This window comes from Dysidea avara, chromosome 4 (genome assembly GCF_963678975.1).
Source record: "Dysidea avara chromosome 4, odDysAvar1.4, whole genome shotgun sequence".
NCBI lineage: Eukaryota > Metazoa > Porifera > Demospongiae > Dictyoceratida > Dysideidae > Dysidea > Dysidea avara.
In genome coordinates, this window is record NC_089275.1 from 20,189,668 (window position 1) to 20,211,161 (window position 21,494).

Consider the following 21,494-nt stretch of genomic DNA (forward strand, 5'->3'; position numbering starts at 1 on the left):
CTGGCATTATATAACAATCCGATACAGTTTCTGCCATTTCTGGCCATTGGAAAATCGATCACTCTATTCAACAGGTTTAATTTTGTGCTAGAGACATTGATAAATGCATGGAAATCTTCCATGATGTACAGGCTAGTAAGGATGTGGTGGTATTTATGCCCATGAATCCAATTATTTAAATGAAGGTGCAAATATTCATACAACAATAATGACTATTAGCTATACTACCACCAGCAGACTTACAGTTTACCAATTTTATAACAGATGCCTATATACATGAACAGTAGTAAATCCTCAAACCATTATAGCTGGTATCCTACCCCAACATACTTTTGAGTAAACATTTAATAATATTTATTTCAAAATCAGATGGAAAATTATTTTGAGTAATCTGTACTTAGCTATCTACTTAGGCTTTGGGGTCATCTTTTTATATCTATATCTTATAGAAAGAGTTTGAGCTTGCTCTGAAGATATTTATGGGCTTGGCTATGGCTAACCAACACTACCAAGCCGCTATGTAGGAATATAATTAATTTTAGCGATATTTTTGGGCAAGAAAGCCCAAAACCTAATACTTCTCTTAACAAAGTAGGAATGATAATTATGCAATCTAAAGAACATGGATAATGATCAATTGAAATAGATATTCAAATGACATACAGTAACCAGACAAATGAAGGAAGCTGAACATTGAAAGGATGGAGAATGAGGTGATGGCATGGGTACTAATGGAGTAAAGATATAAATTAATGATACAAATGTCTAACCCTGGATGCATTACAATAGTGCATTTGAGTAGCAGCTACTGTATGAAGATTGTAATAGTGATTCAATTTTGTATTAAACAATAAAATGCCTATATATACACATGTCCTAAAGGCATGCAGCTATTTTCCTGATTTTGCTAAACAATCTTACAAAATAATGTTAATGTTTCAGTGTTACAGAATCTTATTTTAATTTACTACACTTTTGGTCAGTGCCAAGGTGTCCTTAATAACACAGGTATCACTGTATTATTAGCAAAGGAAGTTACATTGTTCTGATGACAAGTAGAGTTTTGGCAGTTGTTACACAATAAACTACTTGACCTACCTTTTGGGCACATGCACCAACAAGATCAAAAATAACACCAGCATGAGATGGCTACATTATCTGGCTGACAATTTTCACACTAACTTTTCCTTAATCTTGCCAGGTCTTCTTTCTGGAGACAGAATTCTGTAGGTGTGTCAAAGCTCACTAGAGGCCAAGACACGGGTGACTTGGAGTGTCTGGCAAAGTTACAGAAACTCAAAAAATATGGTTTGCGCCAGTGTAATTCATCTAGAGCTCCCAGGGGTGTGTAATTTGGTCTGACGCTGTCACTCTGCAGATGGTCCATGCCACAAGTGGTCCAGCCAGACCAATTACAGCTTATCAAGTGGTCCAGCTGGACCATATAACATTGTCGCAGTTGGTCCAAATTTTCATGTGAAAGTAGTTTCATAAATGTTTACACTTAAAGTTCATATAAATAGAAAATCAATATGAAAGAAAGCAAATAAACCATACATTTACAAGCTAAAATAAATATACACTGTATGAACCTTAACTATTTTGAAGAATAATGGCGTTGTTGTCTTCTGGTATCAAAAATACGTTCAATTTCCTCCAGAGGTTTCCCTTTTGTTTCTGGTATGAAAATTGCTACAAATAAAACTGCAATAAAGCATGTTGTACTAAACGTCCAAAATGCACCCCATGGCTTCACCAGAATTTCATAGCTGTCAAACAGTCCAGCACTAATTGCTGACATCATTCCATTGACTACAAAAGATAAGCCGATTCCTACTCCTCTCACACGTAATGGAACTACTTCTGCCAGAAGTAAAAATGACACAGCAGCTATCCCAGCAGAATAACTAGCTATAAACAATGCCACACAGACAATAGCCAGTGGGTAGAGGTCACTTTTACACTGAGGATCACCTGGTGGATGACAATAAGGCTCATTGTTTAAATATTCATAAACACCCATCACTGCATGACTTAGACTTGCTACACTGTAACTGATCATCAGTAACTTTCTTCTACTAAACAGAGATACTGCAAATATTCCAATAAATGATGACACAATTTGGACACCACCTGTAGCAAATGATGATGTCAGTCCTGGAGATTTTACACTTGCTTGTTTGAATATGTCTTCAACATTGAAAATGACTACAGTTATACCACTAAGTTGAAGAAAACACATTACAAAACATGCCAAGATTACTGGATGGTACACAGACTTGTTCCTAAACTGTTTGATGACTTCCAATAGTGACAGTTTTTGAGATGAAATACCTGCTGTAATCTTTTGAATTTCTTCACCAACATTACAGTGAGGTCCATTAAGCCACCTTAAAGTTTTAACAGCTTCCAATCTCCTACCCTGTATTATTAGCCATTGTGGTGTTTCTTTGATAGTTATGGCAAACAGTATAAAAATCAGTGTAAAGGCTAGTGTGATATTAGCCAACCAGTAATAGGAAGTGTACACACCAGCAAGTTGAGCAATAAACAATCCAACTGTTAACATAAACCCATTTAGTACTATAAATGCACCACGATAGCGACTGGGAGAAACTTCTGCAACATATACCTATACAAAAAAAACAAGAGCATTTAACAGCATGTATGTACTCATGTACAAGTGTTGAAACTGAGTGAGCACAACACTGACCATAATAGTACAGTAGACCCTCATTTTTATCTGACCCTTGTTTATCCCACCCCGATCATTTATCTGAAATTGAAAATGACTGTTCTATTAGAGTATTTTGAATACAGGTGTACGTTTTATTAGAGTATTTCCTGTATATAAATGTATGGCTTCAGTTATCTGAACAATTCGCTTATCTAAACACTTTTACCATTGCTTGAAACCATCGTGGTTCAGGTCCACTGTACAGTAATTCAGTAGATATTTCAGTTTATGCAGCATGGGCTGAGAGCATTTCGGGGATGATGTTGCTATCATGGCAACAATTGGCATGCTTGTATATGCTATCAATAAATAACCGGCATGTTGAATAAAAGATTACTGGGACACTTGTTACTCTTTGACTGGTTTCACTACATGGTTCAATAACAGCTAAGGCTACGGGCTTGATTTTCCACAGTTAGACATCATTTCAGCACGACAAGTGCCTTTTGGCATACCGCAGTATGTACAATGCATGCATCATGGACTTACCTTTATCCTCCTTTGTGTCTCATTTCTTTTGGCTAACCACACAAGGTGTCGATTCATGGCAGTGTGTAATGGGTTCCCTACATTTGTAACAGGAATTGTCCATACTCTCTGTAGTAATTGGAGAGGCATTTCTTGTATTGCTCTTCATTTGTAATAGTGTGTAACAGGTTGAACATATAAAAAAATGGCTCCTTCACTTATTAGTAATTATGTAATTGTTAGTTGGGACATGCGTCCAGACAAAATCACTAACTTAAAGCCTGGTGCTATTCTTTCTTTTGATGCAGTATGCACAGGTTCACCAGTCATAATGATATTATCAATGTGTTACAAAAACTGCATGACACACGTTATTGGAATATGTCATTACATAAAGCTATGTAATCTGCTAATGTTTAATGTATCACACAAACTGAGCTCCAAAAGGGGTGGGTGGTAGGGGCAGAGGAGGCTGGTTTAAAAAATTAAAGAGAAAGGCCTAGGGGTGAATTAGTCCAAGTTATGGGCCATTCAGGCCTCTAAAATGAAAGGAGATTTACAGCACAGGTCTTTATTCAATACCACAGAGCTGTACAGTCACATACAGCCATCCCTATAGGCCAACCAGAGTTCCATTAGGGAACCAGACCACACGCATGGATGGCCACTGTACTTTAGAAAAGCAGCCAGCAAAAGCAGACCACTCTGATTTTGGTGGTGTCATTTGATAGTTTATTCATGTAGCTTTGTGTTCTTGGTGGAAAAAATCAAATAAACTGTCATGGGTGATAATACCAATTTTCCCAGATCCAGCTTCTTACATACAAACAATAATAAATAAACAAACTTTGCAAGACTTACATTAAAGCAGGAAGCTGACCATCCAGCAGCAACACCAACTACAAAACGTCCAATATAGAGGAGTGGTCTGAATGCAGGACCATCAGTGGACACAGTGAGAACTACTATCAACCATCCAAAAGTGTAAGGAATACAACATAAAATAATGGACAGTTTACGTCCCAAACGATCTGTCAAGTATCCACTGAATGGAGTGATGATGGTAGTCCCAATTAAAAAGGAAAACTAAACGAAAAGTTGGTATACATATAGTACAGTATAGTAGGGATCACATAAGTTAACATTTTCCTACCAGAATATATTGACAAAAACCAGCCTCATATTCGTTTCACAGCAACTTGACAGTATCGGTCAAGCATGATAAAGCCCAAATATGCCCTTAAAGTGATCTAAAATGCCTTTAATAAGGTTAATAATAAAATAAATTATTTCCCTATTACAATGGAACCTTGTTATCCCAATTTCAGTTATTCAAACTTTCAGTTATCCAAGCTCCGCATATGATTGTCCTATTAGACTAGTTAAATCTTTTATGGTAGCTAATTCTGCACAAAATTTCAAAGTGTTGGATTTTTCAGTTATCTGAGCACAAGGTAGTCCCCAGGGGGGTTAGATAACTGTGTACCTTCTATCAGAGCTTATCTACATAATAATTATTTTGGACCTGAGACATGTCTTTTCATGTACTGCAAGATTTGTGCATCATATTCAATCACCAGTTTAAAAGGGTTAATTCATAGGTAGTGCATCATTGACTTTGTAGTTGGCTAGCTACATATTATGGTACCCCATATGTAGAATTATAAACAAGGATTGCCTGTAAGTTTTGTACTGCACCTCCCAAGACTTCTCTATACACAGTCAAGGTGAGTAGATTTGACCAATGACCTGCTTTACTTACTGTTCTCCATACATAATGCTGTGTAGCTAGTACAAAACCAGTTAGCTTCAGCTGCAACTGCTATGGAATCTGTCCCACCCATTGCTGTTGCTAGAATACTTTTAAGGCCACAACATTTTTTCATAGCTTGGCTGTTTATGTGTGGATAGTTATACACAGTCATTAAATTTTACGTTTGCTCTAATTGCTACTATGTAATGCCATTAAAATTGCATCTCTTGGAACATGTGGATCATATCTGAATCCCTCAATTGGGTCAGTTTTGTCGACCCAATCAGCTAGCTTACAAGTTTTTATAGCACAGATATAAGAACTAGTGTGTTCTACTATACAACAGGATTTGTGCCACTCCATGTCATTTCTTACCTCCCTGCATACCTAGCTGAGCAGTTTGGAGCTATGTATAAGCATTGCTAGAAGATAATCCATCCTACACTGCATTCGACAGGTTCACAACGTATATCACTGGACATGGCTACAAGCCTGGTTGAAAAAAGTTGTGAAATCAAAGGTGGCGGCCAAGAAATGGCTGCAATGATGTTAATGCTAATAAACTTTAACACAGCTAAAGTCTTTCTGTATTAAACTTCAAGTTTGTTTTACATATCAGTATCAATAAGTGGGTGTGGCACCAAGTCAGGTTACAGATACCAATAAGCAATGTCAAACACAATTACACACATTCAATATACCACTCGACTAGTTTTGTCCTTCAATTTTTATTTCCTAGAGACTGCAAGGTGTTTTATATTGATCACCATTCCACCTTTACAAAGAAGGCACTAAATTGTCTTTCCAAGAAAAACTCCACAAGGATTACACTACTACTCATTATGTTGTCCTTCAAATTGCCACCTATGACCCATTTTAAAGCCTCTTCAATATGCACACTTACATTGTCGATTGCATGACCCATTATTTATCAAACGTGATCCATTCCCTGAATCAAGACACACGGTAGTGTGTCGTGCGGCCCAAGAAGCCGGCGCGCAACCCCGTGAGTATATTGACAGGAAGAAAGAAAACGCAATTTTCGCACCTCCGTAGCTCTGTGCTGCCTTGATGAAACAAGACAAATTTTGCTGTGTACATTCCCTCCCACTTCAGTACTCCACATTCCAAATTTGAGCGAAATCGCTTCAGGCACTCCTGAGATATGCGACTTCAAAAATTGGCTTAGTTTCTTCGTTTTTTTTTTCTTCTTCTTCTTCTTCTTATTTTTCTTCCTCTTTTCGCACACTTACAAAAACTGCTATAAAACGCGAACGCGTTATCCGATTGCCTTGAAATTTGGCACACAGAAGGGGGGTATAAAGGCGCATCTCGGTACCAACTTTGGCTGGAATACCATAAACAGGCAAAGAGTTATGAGCGATTATGCACGAAAAATAACACCAATATGTTGTCACGCCTACAGGGTAAACCGCGTATGGGAAGAAGCTGAAAATCGGTGGGTAAATAGGTTAACTATTGAACCTCAAACCTTTTGTGGTTTGAAAGAAATCGAGCTAAAAACCAGGAAGATACAGCGAAAAAATCAACAGTGTGTAACAATTACGCAATCGAGATTAGCTAATTTATTATTATTATTATTATTATGCTTGCCACGCCTACCAGATAAACCACTTGGGGTAATGCTTTGAAAATCGCTGTACAGATGGAGTTATCATCTTAGAAAGGCTCTTCAATGGTGTAGAAGAATCAGACTTAAAGCCACGGAGTTATAACACGAAATCCAACTTGGTGTAGCAAGTGCGAGATCGAGATACTCTAATAGAGCAGTCATCCTAATAGAGCAGTCACCCTGAACAGAATTCAAGAGATCAGTTAGAAATAAGTAACCTGTATAGAGATCAGCTACAAACAAATCACCCTGTAGAGAGTTCAGCTACAAACAATTCACCCTGTTCAGACATCAGTTAGAAGAACTTTTCTTGTAGAGAGTTCAGTTACAAACAAATCACACTGTTGAAAGATCAGCTAGAAGATGTCACCTTATAGATAGTTCAGTTACAAAGAAAAAAACCATGTATAGAATTCAGCTACAAACTAGTGACCCTGTAGATACATCAGCTAGAAGAAGTTACCTTGTAGAGAGTTCAGCTACAAAGAAACCATTCTGTAAAGAGCTCAGCTGCAAACAAATCACCTATACAGAATTCAGCTACAAACAAATCACCCTGTAGAGAGATCAGCTAGAAGAAGTTACCTTGTAGATAGTTCAGCTACAAACAAATCATCCTGTAGAGAAATCAGCTAGAAGAAGTTACCTTGTAGATAGTTCAGCTACAAACAATTCACCCTGTACAGAGCTCAGTTAAAAGAGGTTTCCTTGTAGAGAGTTCAGCTACAGACAAACCACCCTGTAGAGAGTTCAGCTACAAAGAATCCATCATGTAGAGAGTTCAGCTACAAACAATTCACCCTGTAAAGAGATCATCTAGAAGAAGTTACCTCGTAGAGAGTTCTGCTACAAACAAATCTCCCTGTAGAGAGATCAGCTAGAAGAAGTTTCCTTGTAGAGAGTTCTGCTACAAACAAATCACCCTGTAGAAAGATCAGCTAGAAGAAATCACCTTGTAGAGAGTTCAGCTTCAAAGAAACAATCATGTGAGAGTTCAGGTACAAACAAATTGTCCTGTAGAGAGATCAGCTAGAAGAAGTTACCTTGTAGAGAGTTCAGCTACAAAGAAACCATCATGTAGATAGTTCAGGTACAAACAAATCACCCTGTAGAAAGATCAGCTATAGAAGAAATCACCTTGTAGAGGGTTCAGCTACAAAGAAACTATCATGTAGAGAGTTCAACTACAAACAAATCACCATGTAGAAAGATCAGCTATAGAAGAAATCACCTTGTAGAGAGTTCAGCTACAAAGAAACCATCATGTAGAGAGTTCAGCTACAAACAAATCGGCCTGTAGAGAGATCAGCCAGAAGAAATTACCTTGTAGAGAGTTCAGCTAAAAAGAAACCATCATGTAGAGAGTTCAGCTGCAAACAAATCACCTGTAGAGAGTTAAGCTACAAACAAATCTCCCTGTAGAGAGATCAGCTAGAAGAAGTCACCTTGCATGGAGTTCAGTTACAAAGGAATAAACCATGTAGAGAGTTCAGCTGCAAACAAATCACCTGTAGAGAGTTCAGCTAGAAACAAGTCACCCTGTAGAGAGATCAGCTAGAAACAAGTCACCTTGTAGAGAGTTCAGCTAGAAGAAGTCACATTGTAGAACTACAAAGAAACTACCATGTAGAGTTCAGCTGCAAACAAATCACCCTGTAGAGAACTCAGTTACAAACAAATCGCCCTGTAGAAAGATCAGCTAGAAGAAGTTACCTTGTAGGGATTTCAGCTACAAACAAATCACCCTGTAGAGAGTTCAGCTACAAAGAAACCATTCTGTAAAGAGCTCAGCTGCAAACAAATCACTTGTACAGAATTCAGCTACAAACAAATCACCCTGTAGAGAGATCAGCTAGAAGAAATTACCTTGTAGATAGTTCAGCTACAAACAAATCACCCTGTAGAAAGATCAGTTAGAAGAAGTTAACTTGGAGAAAGTTCAGCTACAAAGAAACCATTTTGTAAAGAGCTCAGCTGCAAACAAATCACCTGTACAGAATTCAACTACGAACAAATCACCCTGTAGAGAGATCAGCTATAAGAAGTTACCTTGTAGATAGTTCAGCTACAAACAAATCTCCCTGTAGAGAGATCAGCTAGAAGAAATTACCTTGTAGAGAGTTCAGCTACAAAGAAACCATTCTGTAAAGAGCTCAGCTGCAAACAAATCACCTATACAGAATTCAGCTACAAACACATCACCCTGTATAGAGATCAGCTAGAAGAAGTTACCTTGTAGATCATTCAGCTACAAACAATTCACCCTGTAGAAAGAGCAATTAGAAGAAGTCACCTTGTAGAGTGTTCAGTTACAAAGAAACCACCATGGAGATTTCTGTAATCAATATAATATTATGTGACCGGATTTGCGAAAAGGAGTCTTCCACACACATCCAATTCCGTAAACGTTGGAGACCATAACTCAGTGTTCAAGTAACATATTAACCTGAAAATTTCACCATGTATTCAGCTATAGTGGTGCTCACCACTGCCCAAAATTCAAGGCAATAGCTCTTTCCAATCTGACGTTATCAATTGTCAAAGTTGGCAAATTGGATGTGTGTGGAAGACCCCTTTTCGCAAATGCGGTCAAATATGTATTATACAGTATATATAATTTATACATTTACTGATAAAATATTTAAAGTACATCTACTTCATCTTTTCTTCTTCCTGTAGTAAAGAAAAAAACATAGGTTAAAAAAGTCCCAAAGCTGGCCATAGGCCGGCTTTGGGGTATACAAATACAAAAAGAAATGAAATCTAATCCAAAACAGCCAAGCTGTAAAAAAAGTGTGCGGCCCTCAGAAAGGCTATGGTGAAAAAAGATGTGAAATCCAAGGTGGCGGCCAAGAAATGGCTGTGATGGTAGGTTAATGGTAAAAATTTTAATAATGACAATTTAGGTAAATTTTGTGAAGCGGCACAAAAATTCACCTGAATTGTCGTTATTAAAATTTTTACCATTAACCTACCATCACAGCCATTTCTTGGCCGCCACCTTGGATTTCACATCTTTTTTCACCATAGCCTTTCTGAGGGCCGCACACTTTTTTTACAGCTTGGCTGTTTTGGATTAGATATTCTATACAACAAGTGAAACCCACTTGTCGGTGACCTAATAAGTAATCTGGGGGTCAGCAATCTATAGTGTCAACCCAGTTCTCATCTTGGAATTCCTCTTAACACATGACAAATGAAGGAAAACCTCTATAAAAAAGGTAAATATTTTGGTCATGTTTCATACAAATGAAAATGGACATTATTACATTTACTCATGGAAACACTGTAAATTCAACTAACCTGCAAAGCTAAGTAAAACGTTATTGTTTCGATACATCATACTGTAAGGGTTAATGGATGTCAAGATGCTTGGGAATTCCTTTCGAAATATCCAATTTACAATCTAGTAAGAAAGTGATTTTCAACCTTACAGTGATGTACCAATTCCTCTGATTTCCTTCTGCTATATAGGTAATTTTCCATGCAATTTAGTACAGAATCTGTGTTATCTAGCCCACGTCATGGATTATTACACCATTTATTATATGGCCTTAAAACACCCGATATAAAATGTATCGGAGAATTAGCTACACTGGGTTATTTAGTGATACACCAAAATGAATTGTGGCATCATTGTACTCACACAGAGTTGCTCTACCAGTATCACAACCAGAGAATTATTGAAACACGAGGTGGATGGTACACAATAAACAATTTCATTTTAAACAGTTTTTCAATAGCAAACTATGTATTGGACATGACTGCTCTAACTGGTAATTGTGCCATAAACAAAGTGTAGTCTCTAAAAGAGGAAAACCTTTCAAAGTATACATAATAATTATGAAGAAGTTTGCTACATGGAACAGACATTATTTTGCTTCATCACAAAGACTGTAATTTTCACAAACTAACCTGCAGAACTAATTCACAGTGCTTTAGTTTAATTGTAACACTATACTGTAGTGAAGGTTAATGGCTGCAAAGACATCGAAATAGCTTCAGAGCGTTCCCTTCCAAATATCCGCAATTCAATTTGCAAAAGAAAATTAAGTGATTTTCAACCTTCAGTTTAGGCCATTTTGATGCACTAAAATTTCCGTGAAATAGGACTTCTTCTGGCATCATTATACTTGCAGGGAGTTGCTCTACACGTATCACACCCGGAAAGTTACTAAACAGATATGGTACACAATAATTAATTTTTAGTGGTTTTTTACCTGTTCCAGCTGGCACTTTTGCCATGAACTAAAGTATAGCAAATGTTTGCGAACTTCAGTGAAAACTAATTATGGTTAGGCCTAAAATTCTGAGTGTCCGTAATGGAGAGATTCTACTGGAACACATACAGGTTTTTAAATCTATGCTTTTGATATATGGCACACCCACAAACAGCAGGGTAACTCACATTGAAGAGGTCTTGATCCAATGTCCTCCGAAGTGAGGTGTATCCCTTCTTGCTCTTAAGGCTGCTCAATACAGGTGAATTAAAGCCCATGGTAAAACCGAACAAGAGAAATCCGAAGGCCACAACGGTGCATACGTAAGTGGCAGGCCAAACACGAGTGCGTTTTTCCTGTTTATCAAACTGCGCAGAAGTTGTCGTGTCCGCAGGCAGGTCACGTAACTCCTGCTCTGAGGTAATGAGTAGATTGTCTTCATCAGGGTCTGAGTCTATCTCTGAGGAGTCGGACTCTTCCATGGAAGGCTTCGCCAGCACTGGCATTCCACCTCTGCCGTAAACCAAAATCAATCCAGACTACTCCGGGGATCCAGACCAAACTCCGTTCTTGCTATCACGTGATTCATCGTTAGGAGGTGTATTCCGAGATTAGTGCATGTTACTGTAGAATACAAGGTAAAGGTTACGAATAAAGGCGCTTGAGGTGAGCGCTCGGGTGAGCGAAAGTAAGCGATTGTGGATCGTGAGGGTGAAGATTGAGGTTTCGCAAAGCCATGCAATCATAGCCACGCCCAAGGGATAGGGGCGTAACACTAATGGGTGCATTATTCTAACTATTATTTGTTACTGTGCAGAAATCAAAGGAGATTATAACGCACAGGTATTACAAAACTGATTAAGTGTAGGAGAGTTAATTACAGTGGGGGGAGGGAGTTCCATAACTTAACTGTAGAGGGAAAAAAGGAAAATTTATGTGAGTCTATTCTAGGTTATTATTATTATTATTGTTTTTCAGTCCACACACACAAAAAAGGTACTGACAAGTGCTGCCAGTGACTCTACTACAATTAATTACAGGAAATAATTACTTACTTATAACAGTACTGCATATATTGGTGATGGTGACGCTGTTGAACAGTGGCAGCAGGGACAGAGGTAATGGAAGGTATGAATGCACAGTAAAAACAAACTAGTGAACGTCACTACTAAATGTAGTGAACGTCACTACTAATGTCTGCCACAATACTCACTATTTTTGTGTAGTGACGTTCACTCAGTACTAATTTTGTAGTGAACGTCACTACATTGACCACCAAGTAGTGACGTTCACTGAAAAAAGTAGCTAGTGACGTTCACTACAAAAAGTAGTGAACGTCACTACTTAAAAGTAGTGAGTATTGTGGCAGAGCAATTCACTACTAAATTTTTACAGTGTGTTTGTATCATTGAATTGCCGCATGAAATGATCCCACATGTAGTTGTGCAGTTTGTGTTTAATAATGTTTGTGGACAGAGATAGGTCTATTTTTGGTAATGAGTTCCAGAGACGTGGTAAACGATAAAAGTAAAAGTTTTGAGCAGTGTTGGAGGAACATCTATGATGAACCATTTTTTCAGATACACCAAATCGTGTATTAGAGGTACTAAACTGGGCATATTCAGTAATGTTGAAATGTGATGACTGTTAAGTGCTTGTAGGACTTGATGAAGAACATAATATCATTCATTTCATATGCATACATTAGTGGTAATAGATGTAGAGTGACCAGGAGTGATCTATATGATGATTGGTAGTCATTCAAAATCCACTTTGTAGCTCGCCTCTGTATTCTTTCTAACGTATTGATATTTTTAATTAGATAAGGTCTCCACACTTGTGAACAATATAAGATTTGTGAACGAACAAGTGAGATATACAACCTTTTTCTAGTCTCAACTGGTCCATTACCTGAAAAACTTCTACGAATTAATCCAAGAATTTTGTAGGTCTTGCCTGATATTAATTTGTAGTGGTTCTCCCATGTTAAGTTCTGTGTTATTATTATCCCTAGATCTTTAGTGCTATCAACAGTAGCAATCAGCTTGTTGTCAATAAAATAGGAGGTAGCAGTCATGTAGCTCTTTAGCCAGAATTGTAAGTGTGCAAATTTGCTGAAATGGTAATATACATCAGATGTTATGCCCCATTGGAAGAGGTTATCCAGATCTTTTTGAAGGAGGTTCATTTCAGTTGTATTCAGACCACTTCGATGGTTCTTCTTGAATATTTGAATGACTTCCTATGACCTTTCAGCAGGTGTGACAGGATCGACGCAGTTTCACGAACAACGAAGAAAAGACAACTCAACCTACTCACACATGGCCTAGCTCACGTACGTCTGCGCTATTGTGGCATGTGGATTCCTTGTACTTATTATTATTATTGGGGGTACAGGTAAGGAGGCAAAGCCTGTAAAAACCTGATCTAAACATTCAAACTACTACAAAAATAACTATACAATATCATACTGGTAATCATAATAAAATCTATCTAGGTGTGTCTTAAACAAGTTGGTTGAATTAACACTAACTGAATCATGTGGGAGTCCATTCCAATCGTTTATAATTCTTACTGAAGAAAAGTGACGGCATGGCAAGCAGGTACATGTGGTTTGTAGATCTCTAAATTATGACCTCTTGTTATAGAAGATGATCGAAGGGTAAATAAAGATGAGCTATCCATGTCCAGCATGTTATGAAATAGTCTGTATGTGAAAATCAAGTCCCCTCTACAACATCGATATCTGAGAGATGGTAAGTTTAGGTGGTTTAATCTGTCAACATATTGCAAGTCTTTAATTTCACTCACTAACTTGGTAGCACTTCTTTGAATTTTTTCAACCGACTGCTGATCAAGTATGAACTGTGGACCCCATATAATATTTCCATATTCTAATATGGGACGGACAAAAGATTTGTATAGTTGGAGTAACACGTTGGTGTTCAAATACTCAAAGGATTTATTAATCACAGCTACTATACGATTAGCTCTTGCAGTTACTATAGCAGTATGGTTATGAAACTTTAGAGAAGAGTCAACGACGATTCCCAAATCTTTGACAGACTCAGTAGATGTTACAACATTACCATCAATACAATAATTTCCATAGAAGTGGGTGAGACCTAAATGCAAAACATAACACTTGCTAATATTAAAATTAAGTAACCAGGTTTTGAATATTCAAACAATATATCAATATCCCGTTGAAGTTGTAAGTAATCGGCTTCACATCTAATTGATCGAAAGATCTTGGCATCATCAGCAAAAGTAAGATTGGGCTGTCCACAGATAACGGAATATCATTAACATATAACGAAAAGAGCAGGGGGCCAAGGACTGAACCTTGGGGAACCCCGCTAGAGACTGTGGACCAACTAGAGTGGTCACCATTAAGCACAACTCGTTGCATTCTACCAGAAAGAAAATTCTGTACCCATCTTAGTAGAGACCCTCCTATGCCATATGCTTTCAATTTCATCAGTAGTCGATTATGAGGGACAGAATCAAATGCCTTTCGGAAATCTAAATATATAATGTCAACAGGATAGCCATCATTGAGCGATTGAGTCCAGTAGTCCATTGCTGTAAGAAGTTGTGTTGTGCATGACCTGCCAGCAATGAAACCATGTTGGCTTGGAGAAAATAAACTGTTAGTGAGCATGTAGCGTGTGATATGATCTTTAATGATTGACTCCAAAATTTGGACTATAGGTGACGTTAAACTTATTGGACGGTAGTTATCAGCAGCAGAACGATTTCCCTTCTTGTGAATTGGTGTGACATGAGCGTGTTTCCAACTACTAGGGAGATAGCTACTACTGACTTTTTAAACAGTATACACAATGGAACACTAAGTTGTAAAGCAGTTTCCTTTAATGAGAGTAGAGGCCAACCATCAGGCCTTGATGATTTGTTTACATTGATCTTCTCTAACCTGTCAAGTACAATGGATGGTGTTATGTCGACATCATTAAGTGTTGGTACTGTGTGATCAAGATGAAATGAAGGTATTGAGGATATATCCTCTCTGGTATATACACTGGCAAAATAATTGTTGAAAACATTAGCCATCTCAGTGTTGGAGTGTGTCATGGAGCCATCAACATGTTGTAGACAATTGATACTAGACTTTGATTTTAATCTGGAGTTTACATATTTCCAAAATACTTTCTAATATCGGAGGCAATTTTCTCTTCATATGATTTGCGAAGAGACCTTGTCAAACTACGCAGCTAATTTCTGGCTTTGCTATATAGTGAATAGTCAGTCTTTGTGCCAGATAACTAATACTGTTTCCAAAGCTTACATTTTTTCTTCTTCATACGAAATGCTTCACGTGTCATATAAATGTTTTTCTTCTTCATTTTAGGTACATGGCAGGGTATACATTCTTTAAGAATTGACTCATAATGAAAGGCTAATACATCCCATGCTTGATGAATGTCTAAAGAACTTAATGTATCATCCCAGTCAATAGCCTCCAGCAAAGTCCTCATCCTGTCAAAATCGGCTTGATGAAGGTTGTGCCTTGGCTTGTTATCATGGATGTACTTACCATAACAGGTTAAAGCAAATTTGAGACAAACATGATCACTCAAACCAAGACCATGGAGATGCTGTATATCACATATCATTCCTTCTTCATTAGTGAAAACAAGATCAAGTAAAACTGGAAGAGAAGCTACGATGTCGTGTTGGTTCCAGTACATGTTGAAAGAGATACATATCTTGAACAGTATCAGGAAATAGCTGTTCACAATGAGCTAGTGCTGATGGTAATGACCAATCTATGCTAGGGTACTTAAAGTCTCCACGTATAAGGACATGAGAAAACTTGTGACTAGGAATTGACTTCACTGAGAAGCTCACACAGGGAATTAATACTACTTAATAACTCAGAAGATGGGCTTCGATAGGTACACCCAACGAGTAAATTATCACGACCTTTGAGCGAAATTGATATCCAAATGTGTTCCTGAAAGCTGGAGCCTGTGAAATGATATTCAGAGACAGATATTCTTTTTGAAATATACTGTATATACCTACACCACGAGTGCTAGTGGTTGGTTGACGGCCATCAGGATCAAAATTAAAAAACATATTATAACCATTCAAGGATAGTCTCGAAGAAGAAATAGTGTTACAATGGCTCTTGGGCAGGATTTCACTGATCAGAATTATGTCAGGTTCATTGCCAGCAATGAACATCTGTAGTTCATCACGCTTATTAAGAAACTGATCAGCATTAGTATAAAAGACTGTTAAGGATTGAAAGTCAAAGTCAGGTGACTCACTATCAGAGTTATCGTCACTGTCATAATCACTGTCTGGAGTATCAGATACACTCGTGGTGTAGGTATATATTTTCAAAAAGAATATCTGTCTCTGAATATCATTTCACAGGCTCCAGCTTTCAGGAACACATTTGGATATCAATTTCGCTCAAAGGTCGTGATAATTTACTCATTGGGTGTATCTATCGAGCCCATCTTCTGAGTTATAGTTCATTTTCTTAATTGGATTTACTCTCATCACTCCATTCAGTGGATATCTATCAGATCATTTGGGACATTTTCTGTCCATTATTTTATGTTGTATTCCTTACACTTTTGGATGGTTGATAGTAGTTCTCACTGTGTCCACTGATGGCCCTGCATTCAAACCACTCCTCTATATTGGACGTTTTGTAGTTGGTGTTGCTGATGGATGGACTGCTGTTTGCTTTAATGTAAGCATATAGTACATAATATATATGATGTTGTGAAATAAATAGTATAATGATAGAAACATCATGGTGGTGATCGGAAGCCTTGAATAATAAAGCCATGCACTTATACGTATCAACTAGAGTATTAACGTTTTCGGAATGCACTCTCCAAAGAAATTGGTTTCATTAGCCTCAGACGCTAATGATATACTAATATGTAGAATGTAAGATTATCCATGGTGACACCAATTATAACATAAACTGTCTGTAACCAGCTTCAGAGAAAACGTAGGTATATTACATTTGGGACTCGGTGAAAAGGCACATATATCACCTTAATATAATTTTCTGATAAAATCTCTTTGCATTTAAAAGTATGAAAAGTGAAAGGTGTTGGCCACTCACTCATTCAATTAATCAGCCAGTCAGTTACTGTGTAATGATTGAAGGTATATATGTACATAATAAAGTGCAAATCATAATCTCATTATTAAGGTGGACTAAACTAAAAGGTGTTGCATCAATTCAAGATCTTGCATTGCTTAATGTAACATTATCAGCTCACTGACCAGAACAAAAAAGTGGCAGTTAATATTAAAAACTTTATTCATGTACACTGAATTTCAAATTTCACTCCGATTCTGTAATGGTACATATTATTTTAAAAGTGTTAAGAAAATATGATGATTGTAAGGGTAAAGAATTCCTCCCAACATGGCATGAATTTAGTAGATACTGGATGTCATCAAGAGGCTGGTGTGGAAGAGGTGGCTGACATGTATACCACTTTAGCACTATAAACTATATAGCATAGGCAGCAGAAGGGGGGAGGAGAAGTCAATACTTGTTAACAGCTCAAGATACTCTAATAAAAATTATGAAATAGTCAACCACTCAAAAGAATATTCACATGCTTTTGTAAACTGCTAGTTAATTTCTCTGTAACAAGAGTCACACAATGGAGGTAAAGTCAAGCCCACTCTAATAAACTCTAATTGATTAACGTTTTCTATTCACAGTATACTTTATCCGTGGAGCATGGTGTGTGCGTTCATTCATACATGTGTGTGTGAGTGTGTGTGTGCGTACGTGTGTGCGGGCGTGTGTGTGTGTGTGTGTGTGTGTGTGTGTGCGTGTGCGTGTGTGTGTGTGCATATATATAGAGAGAGCTGCAGGTGATAGCTGAAGGGTTGCTTCCTGACTCCCAGTGTGGCTTTCAAAGAAATTGGGGGGGGTGCTGGTATGATTTTCAAGGAAAGACAGCTAATGGAAAAAACAAGGGAACATGGGGACTCCTTGCTCTCATAATATTTTCTACTTGAAGAAGGCTTATCATGATTCTGTGTCCAGAAGTACCTTATAGACTGTTCTTTTGAAGTGTGGAGTGCCTCCAACAATGTTGAGCATCATCTGATCTTTTCATGAAGAGATGGAGGCCAGCGTAAGGGTGTTATCGGTAGGTTTAAAGTTAGAAATGGCTTGCGGCAGGGTTGTACAATGGCACCTACCCTCTTCAACTTGTACTTTAATGTGATGGTATTTGTGTGGCGTGAGCAATGTGGTGAGATTGGAATCCCAGTTTTGTATAGGCATGGTAGCAAGTTGGTGGGAGATTGCACAGCAAAGTCAAGGTTGACATGGGCTCTAATTAGTGAACTAAATTTGCTGATGATTTAGCTTTGTATGCTGTGAATAGTGCTATGTTTGAATCAGCTGGGAGGACGTTTTTTCAGGTGGGAGGTCTTTTGGTTTGACTGTGAGTATCCTGAAAACTAAGGGGCTAGTGATGGGTGTGGTGAGTGAGGGTGATGTATCAGGATTGTAAGCGGTGGTCAGAGATGTGTTCCAGTGCAATTAATGTTCTAGCACAAAATAGAGAGACAATTACTTGTACTGCTAATGTTTTCCAACCTAGGACACTTTTACTGTGTTTGTGGTCAATGTTTCAGGAGAAAGGGTGACTTAACAAGACATCATAACTTTTGTGGGGCTAGCAACTTGTCACTGGTTCAGGAGGAATCCTAGAACTCTGCCATCACAGTTCACTGTACTGTGGGCAGCTACCAAGTGACCAAGTGTGTGTGTGTGTGTGTGTGTGTGTGTGTGTGTGTGTGTGTGTGTGTGTGTGTGTGTGTGTGTGTGTGTGTGTGTGTGTGTGTGCATATGGAGAGAGAAGAGAGAGGCAGCTCAGCCAAGTGGTTACTTGGTTAGAGGACCAGTCTGATTTTCACAAGGTTTAGGTTTGATGCTTTGTGATGACCAGGACTGGTGTTATTGCTGCATGTTGTTTCTCTTGAGAAGAAACATTTTTTATACTGCTCCAGTCTAGGCACATAAGGCTGTTATGCTCACAATATTGACATCTGGTCTATTAATGTTTTACATTGATTACATAATATATTGTTGGTAGTTGGTGCGTACACTCTTAGTCGCACAATACACTGTTAGTAGAAATGATGTTTTATCTCATTGTACCACAATCTAAAGCTTGTTACTGTTTCACAGAATTATCTGTGGGTTTGATGTACAGTAGTACTATATATTCTACTGCTTTTTACACAGTCTCACTGAATATATACTAATGTTTGTTGTATACAGAACTTTAGCTTTTAATATACCGTATAGCTGGAAAGTTTGGCGGGAGGAGAATTTGGCGAGTAAGCAGTGTTTCACCAAACTAAAATCTGCCATCATTTATCCAATTAATAATCTGTATTAGCTCTATACAGAATTTGCCGAACTTTTTCTTGCCAAAATTCTATTGTAGCAAATTTGCCCTCAGATTCGCCGAAGTTACCTCCTGCCAAACTTTCCAGCTATACAGTAAATTACAAAAGTAGTTTCACAACATAATAATACATTCTTCTATATAATGTACTTAGCAATTATCTTTCATTTCTGCAGGCATATGTTGCTGAGGTGTTTCTCCTAGTCATTTTCAGAGTGCGTTTATAGTACTAATGGATTGATGCTAACAGTTGGATTGTTCATTGCACAAATTGTTGGAGTCTACATCACCTACTATTGGCTAGCAATGATTCTCCTAGCCTTTATGGCAATTCTTGTGCCTTTTGTCATGACCATCAAAGAAACACCGCAATGGCTGTTGACACAGGGTAGGAGATCAGAAGCAGTGAAAACATTAAAGTGGCTTTATGGACCTAACTGCAATATTAGTGAAGAAATTCAAAAGATCGAAGAAGCAATTTTATCAACAAAAAAACTTACAGTGTTGGATACCATCCGACAGTTTAAGAACAGATGTGTTTATCCGATTAATTCTGGCATGTCTTGTAACATTTTTTCTAGAGCTTAGTGGAGTTATATTCAATGTTGAAGACATATTTAAACAAACACAAGTTAAATCTCCAGGACTAACATCATCTTTTGCTACGGGAGGTGTCCAAATTGTAGCATCGTTTATTGGAATATTTTCAACATGTGTGCTTGGTAGACAAAAATTACTTATGATCAGTTACAGTGTAGCAAGGCTAAGTCATGCAGTGATGGATGTTTATGAATATTTAAATAACGAACCTTATTGTCATCCACCAGATGATCCTCAGTGTAAAAGTGACCTCTACCCACTGGCTATTGTCTGTGTGGCATTGTTTATAGCTAGTTATTCTGTTGGAATAGTTGCTACATCGTTTCCACTATTAGTGGAACTAGTTCTACTTTGTGTTAGAGGAGTAGGGATTGGCCTATCCTTATTCGCCAATGGGAGCATTGCAGCTATAATTGCTGGACTGTTTAACAGTTATGAAATTCTGGTCAAACCTTGGGGTGTGTTTTGGACATTCAATTTAACATGTTTTGATTTGTAGCATGTTTCGTACCAGAAACAAATGGAAGAAATTGAATGCATTTTTGATAGCACAAGATGACATGCATCCACATGCACTATCATGTAGTTTTTTCAGTTGATGATTACTTTCAAGTATTGTTTGAGTACTTACACCATTACCCATTTAATGTTGCTTGATCTGATCATAGGTATAATGGTGCGTGATGTTGTATAGGCATTGTTAACTAATAAAATTTATTTTTGTGCTATGTGTTATGGGAGAAACCAAACAATGGTGCATTGTTTTCTTGATAGCGGAAAATGCTATATCACTCCTTTACTACATTATAAAAGATTTGAGTATTCAACAGCTTTTTGATCAATGTGAGTATAAGACTGTTATGAGAACTTAAGTCTAATGTGAATGCTACTTAGCTACTTGATGTACAACAAGGAGTTACTCATGTGTATAGTGTATTCCCATAAGTAATTGTAAAGTACACTTAAAAGGATCTATCATAGATAGTTTGTTGGATATGTTGACTCACTACCCAAATATAGAAGCAGTAAACATCTAGCTACATGTAGCTATAGCAGGAAAGTTTGGTGGGAGATGAATTTGTTGCAATAGGATTTTGGCAAGGAAAATTTGCTATAGCTAACACAGATTTTAAAATGATTTGGCAGATTAAATTTGGCAAAACCCTGATCATTTGCCAAACTTTCCCGCTATACAGTATAATCAAGAGTAAATAATAAAAGAAAGAGTGACAGCCACAAGTCCACAGGTATCCCTTGAATTTACAGGAAGAGTGTTAATATGCTTTGGCTTGCATTCACTAACTTTCAAGGGGCTACTCATAGTCACCACCTCCTAAAGTGTTAACTCACTCAATCAGCACTTATATCATAAGCATGAATTTACTATAATATCCAGAAAGACTTGTGGCTGTCATTTTTGATGGTCCACTGGAGTACGAGTTAGACACTCACTCTTTTATTGTTTACTCTTGGTATAATGTATATTACACTAAAGGTGCTATACAACACCAATGGCCTGGCCCTCATCCGATATCTACTAGGATTTTTTGACACTCCAACTTGAACAAGTTTTCTATAGCTATATCTAGCAGAGAAAGTCAGCACTAGAGCTGGTGGGTGGAGCTATTGTTCTTTATATACACGC

The 21,494-nt window shown here is 37.6% G+C and overlaps 1 protein-coding gene and 1 long non-coding RNA gene across 3 annotated transcripts; one reads left to right on the forward strand and one right to left on the reverse strand.

The window, feature by feature from the left end:
• Positions 1-1,469: 1,469 nt before the first annotated feature.
• Positions 1,470-11,407, reverse strand: LOC136254156 (solute carrier family 2, facilitated glucose transporter member 8-like). Its single transcript, XM_066046836.1, has 3 exons — positions 11,000-11,407; positions 4,067-4,291; positions 1,470-2,632 (listed from the first exon to the last, which is right to left on the reverse strand). Exons 1-3 carry the CDS (start codon positions 11,315-11,317, stop codon positions 1,598-1,600), a joined length of 1,578 nt encoding a protein of 525 aa, XP_065902908.1. The 5' UTR covers positions 11,318-11,407; the 3' UTR covers positions 1,470-1,597.
• Positions 11,408-12,224: 817 nt separating this feature from the next.
• LOC136254158 (uncharacterized) lies at positions 12,225-20,581 on the forward strand. 2 transcript variants are annotated; one of them, XR_010700339.1, is made up of 4 exons: positions 12,225-13,414; positions 13,460-13,567; positions 15,184-16,542; positions 19,426-20,581. It is a non-coding gene; the product is annotated as an uncharacterized lncRNA (long non-coding RNA). The 2 variants fall into 2 exon arrangements; XR_010700340.1 differs by having other exon boundaries at positions 13,463-13,567.
• Positions 20,582-21,494: the final 913 nt, after the last annotated feature.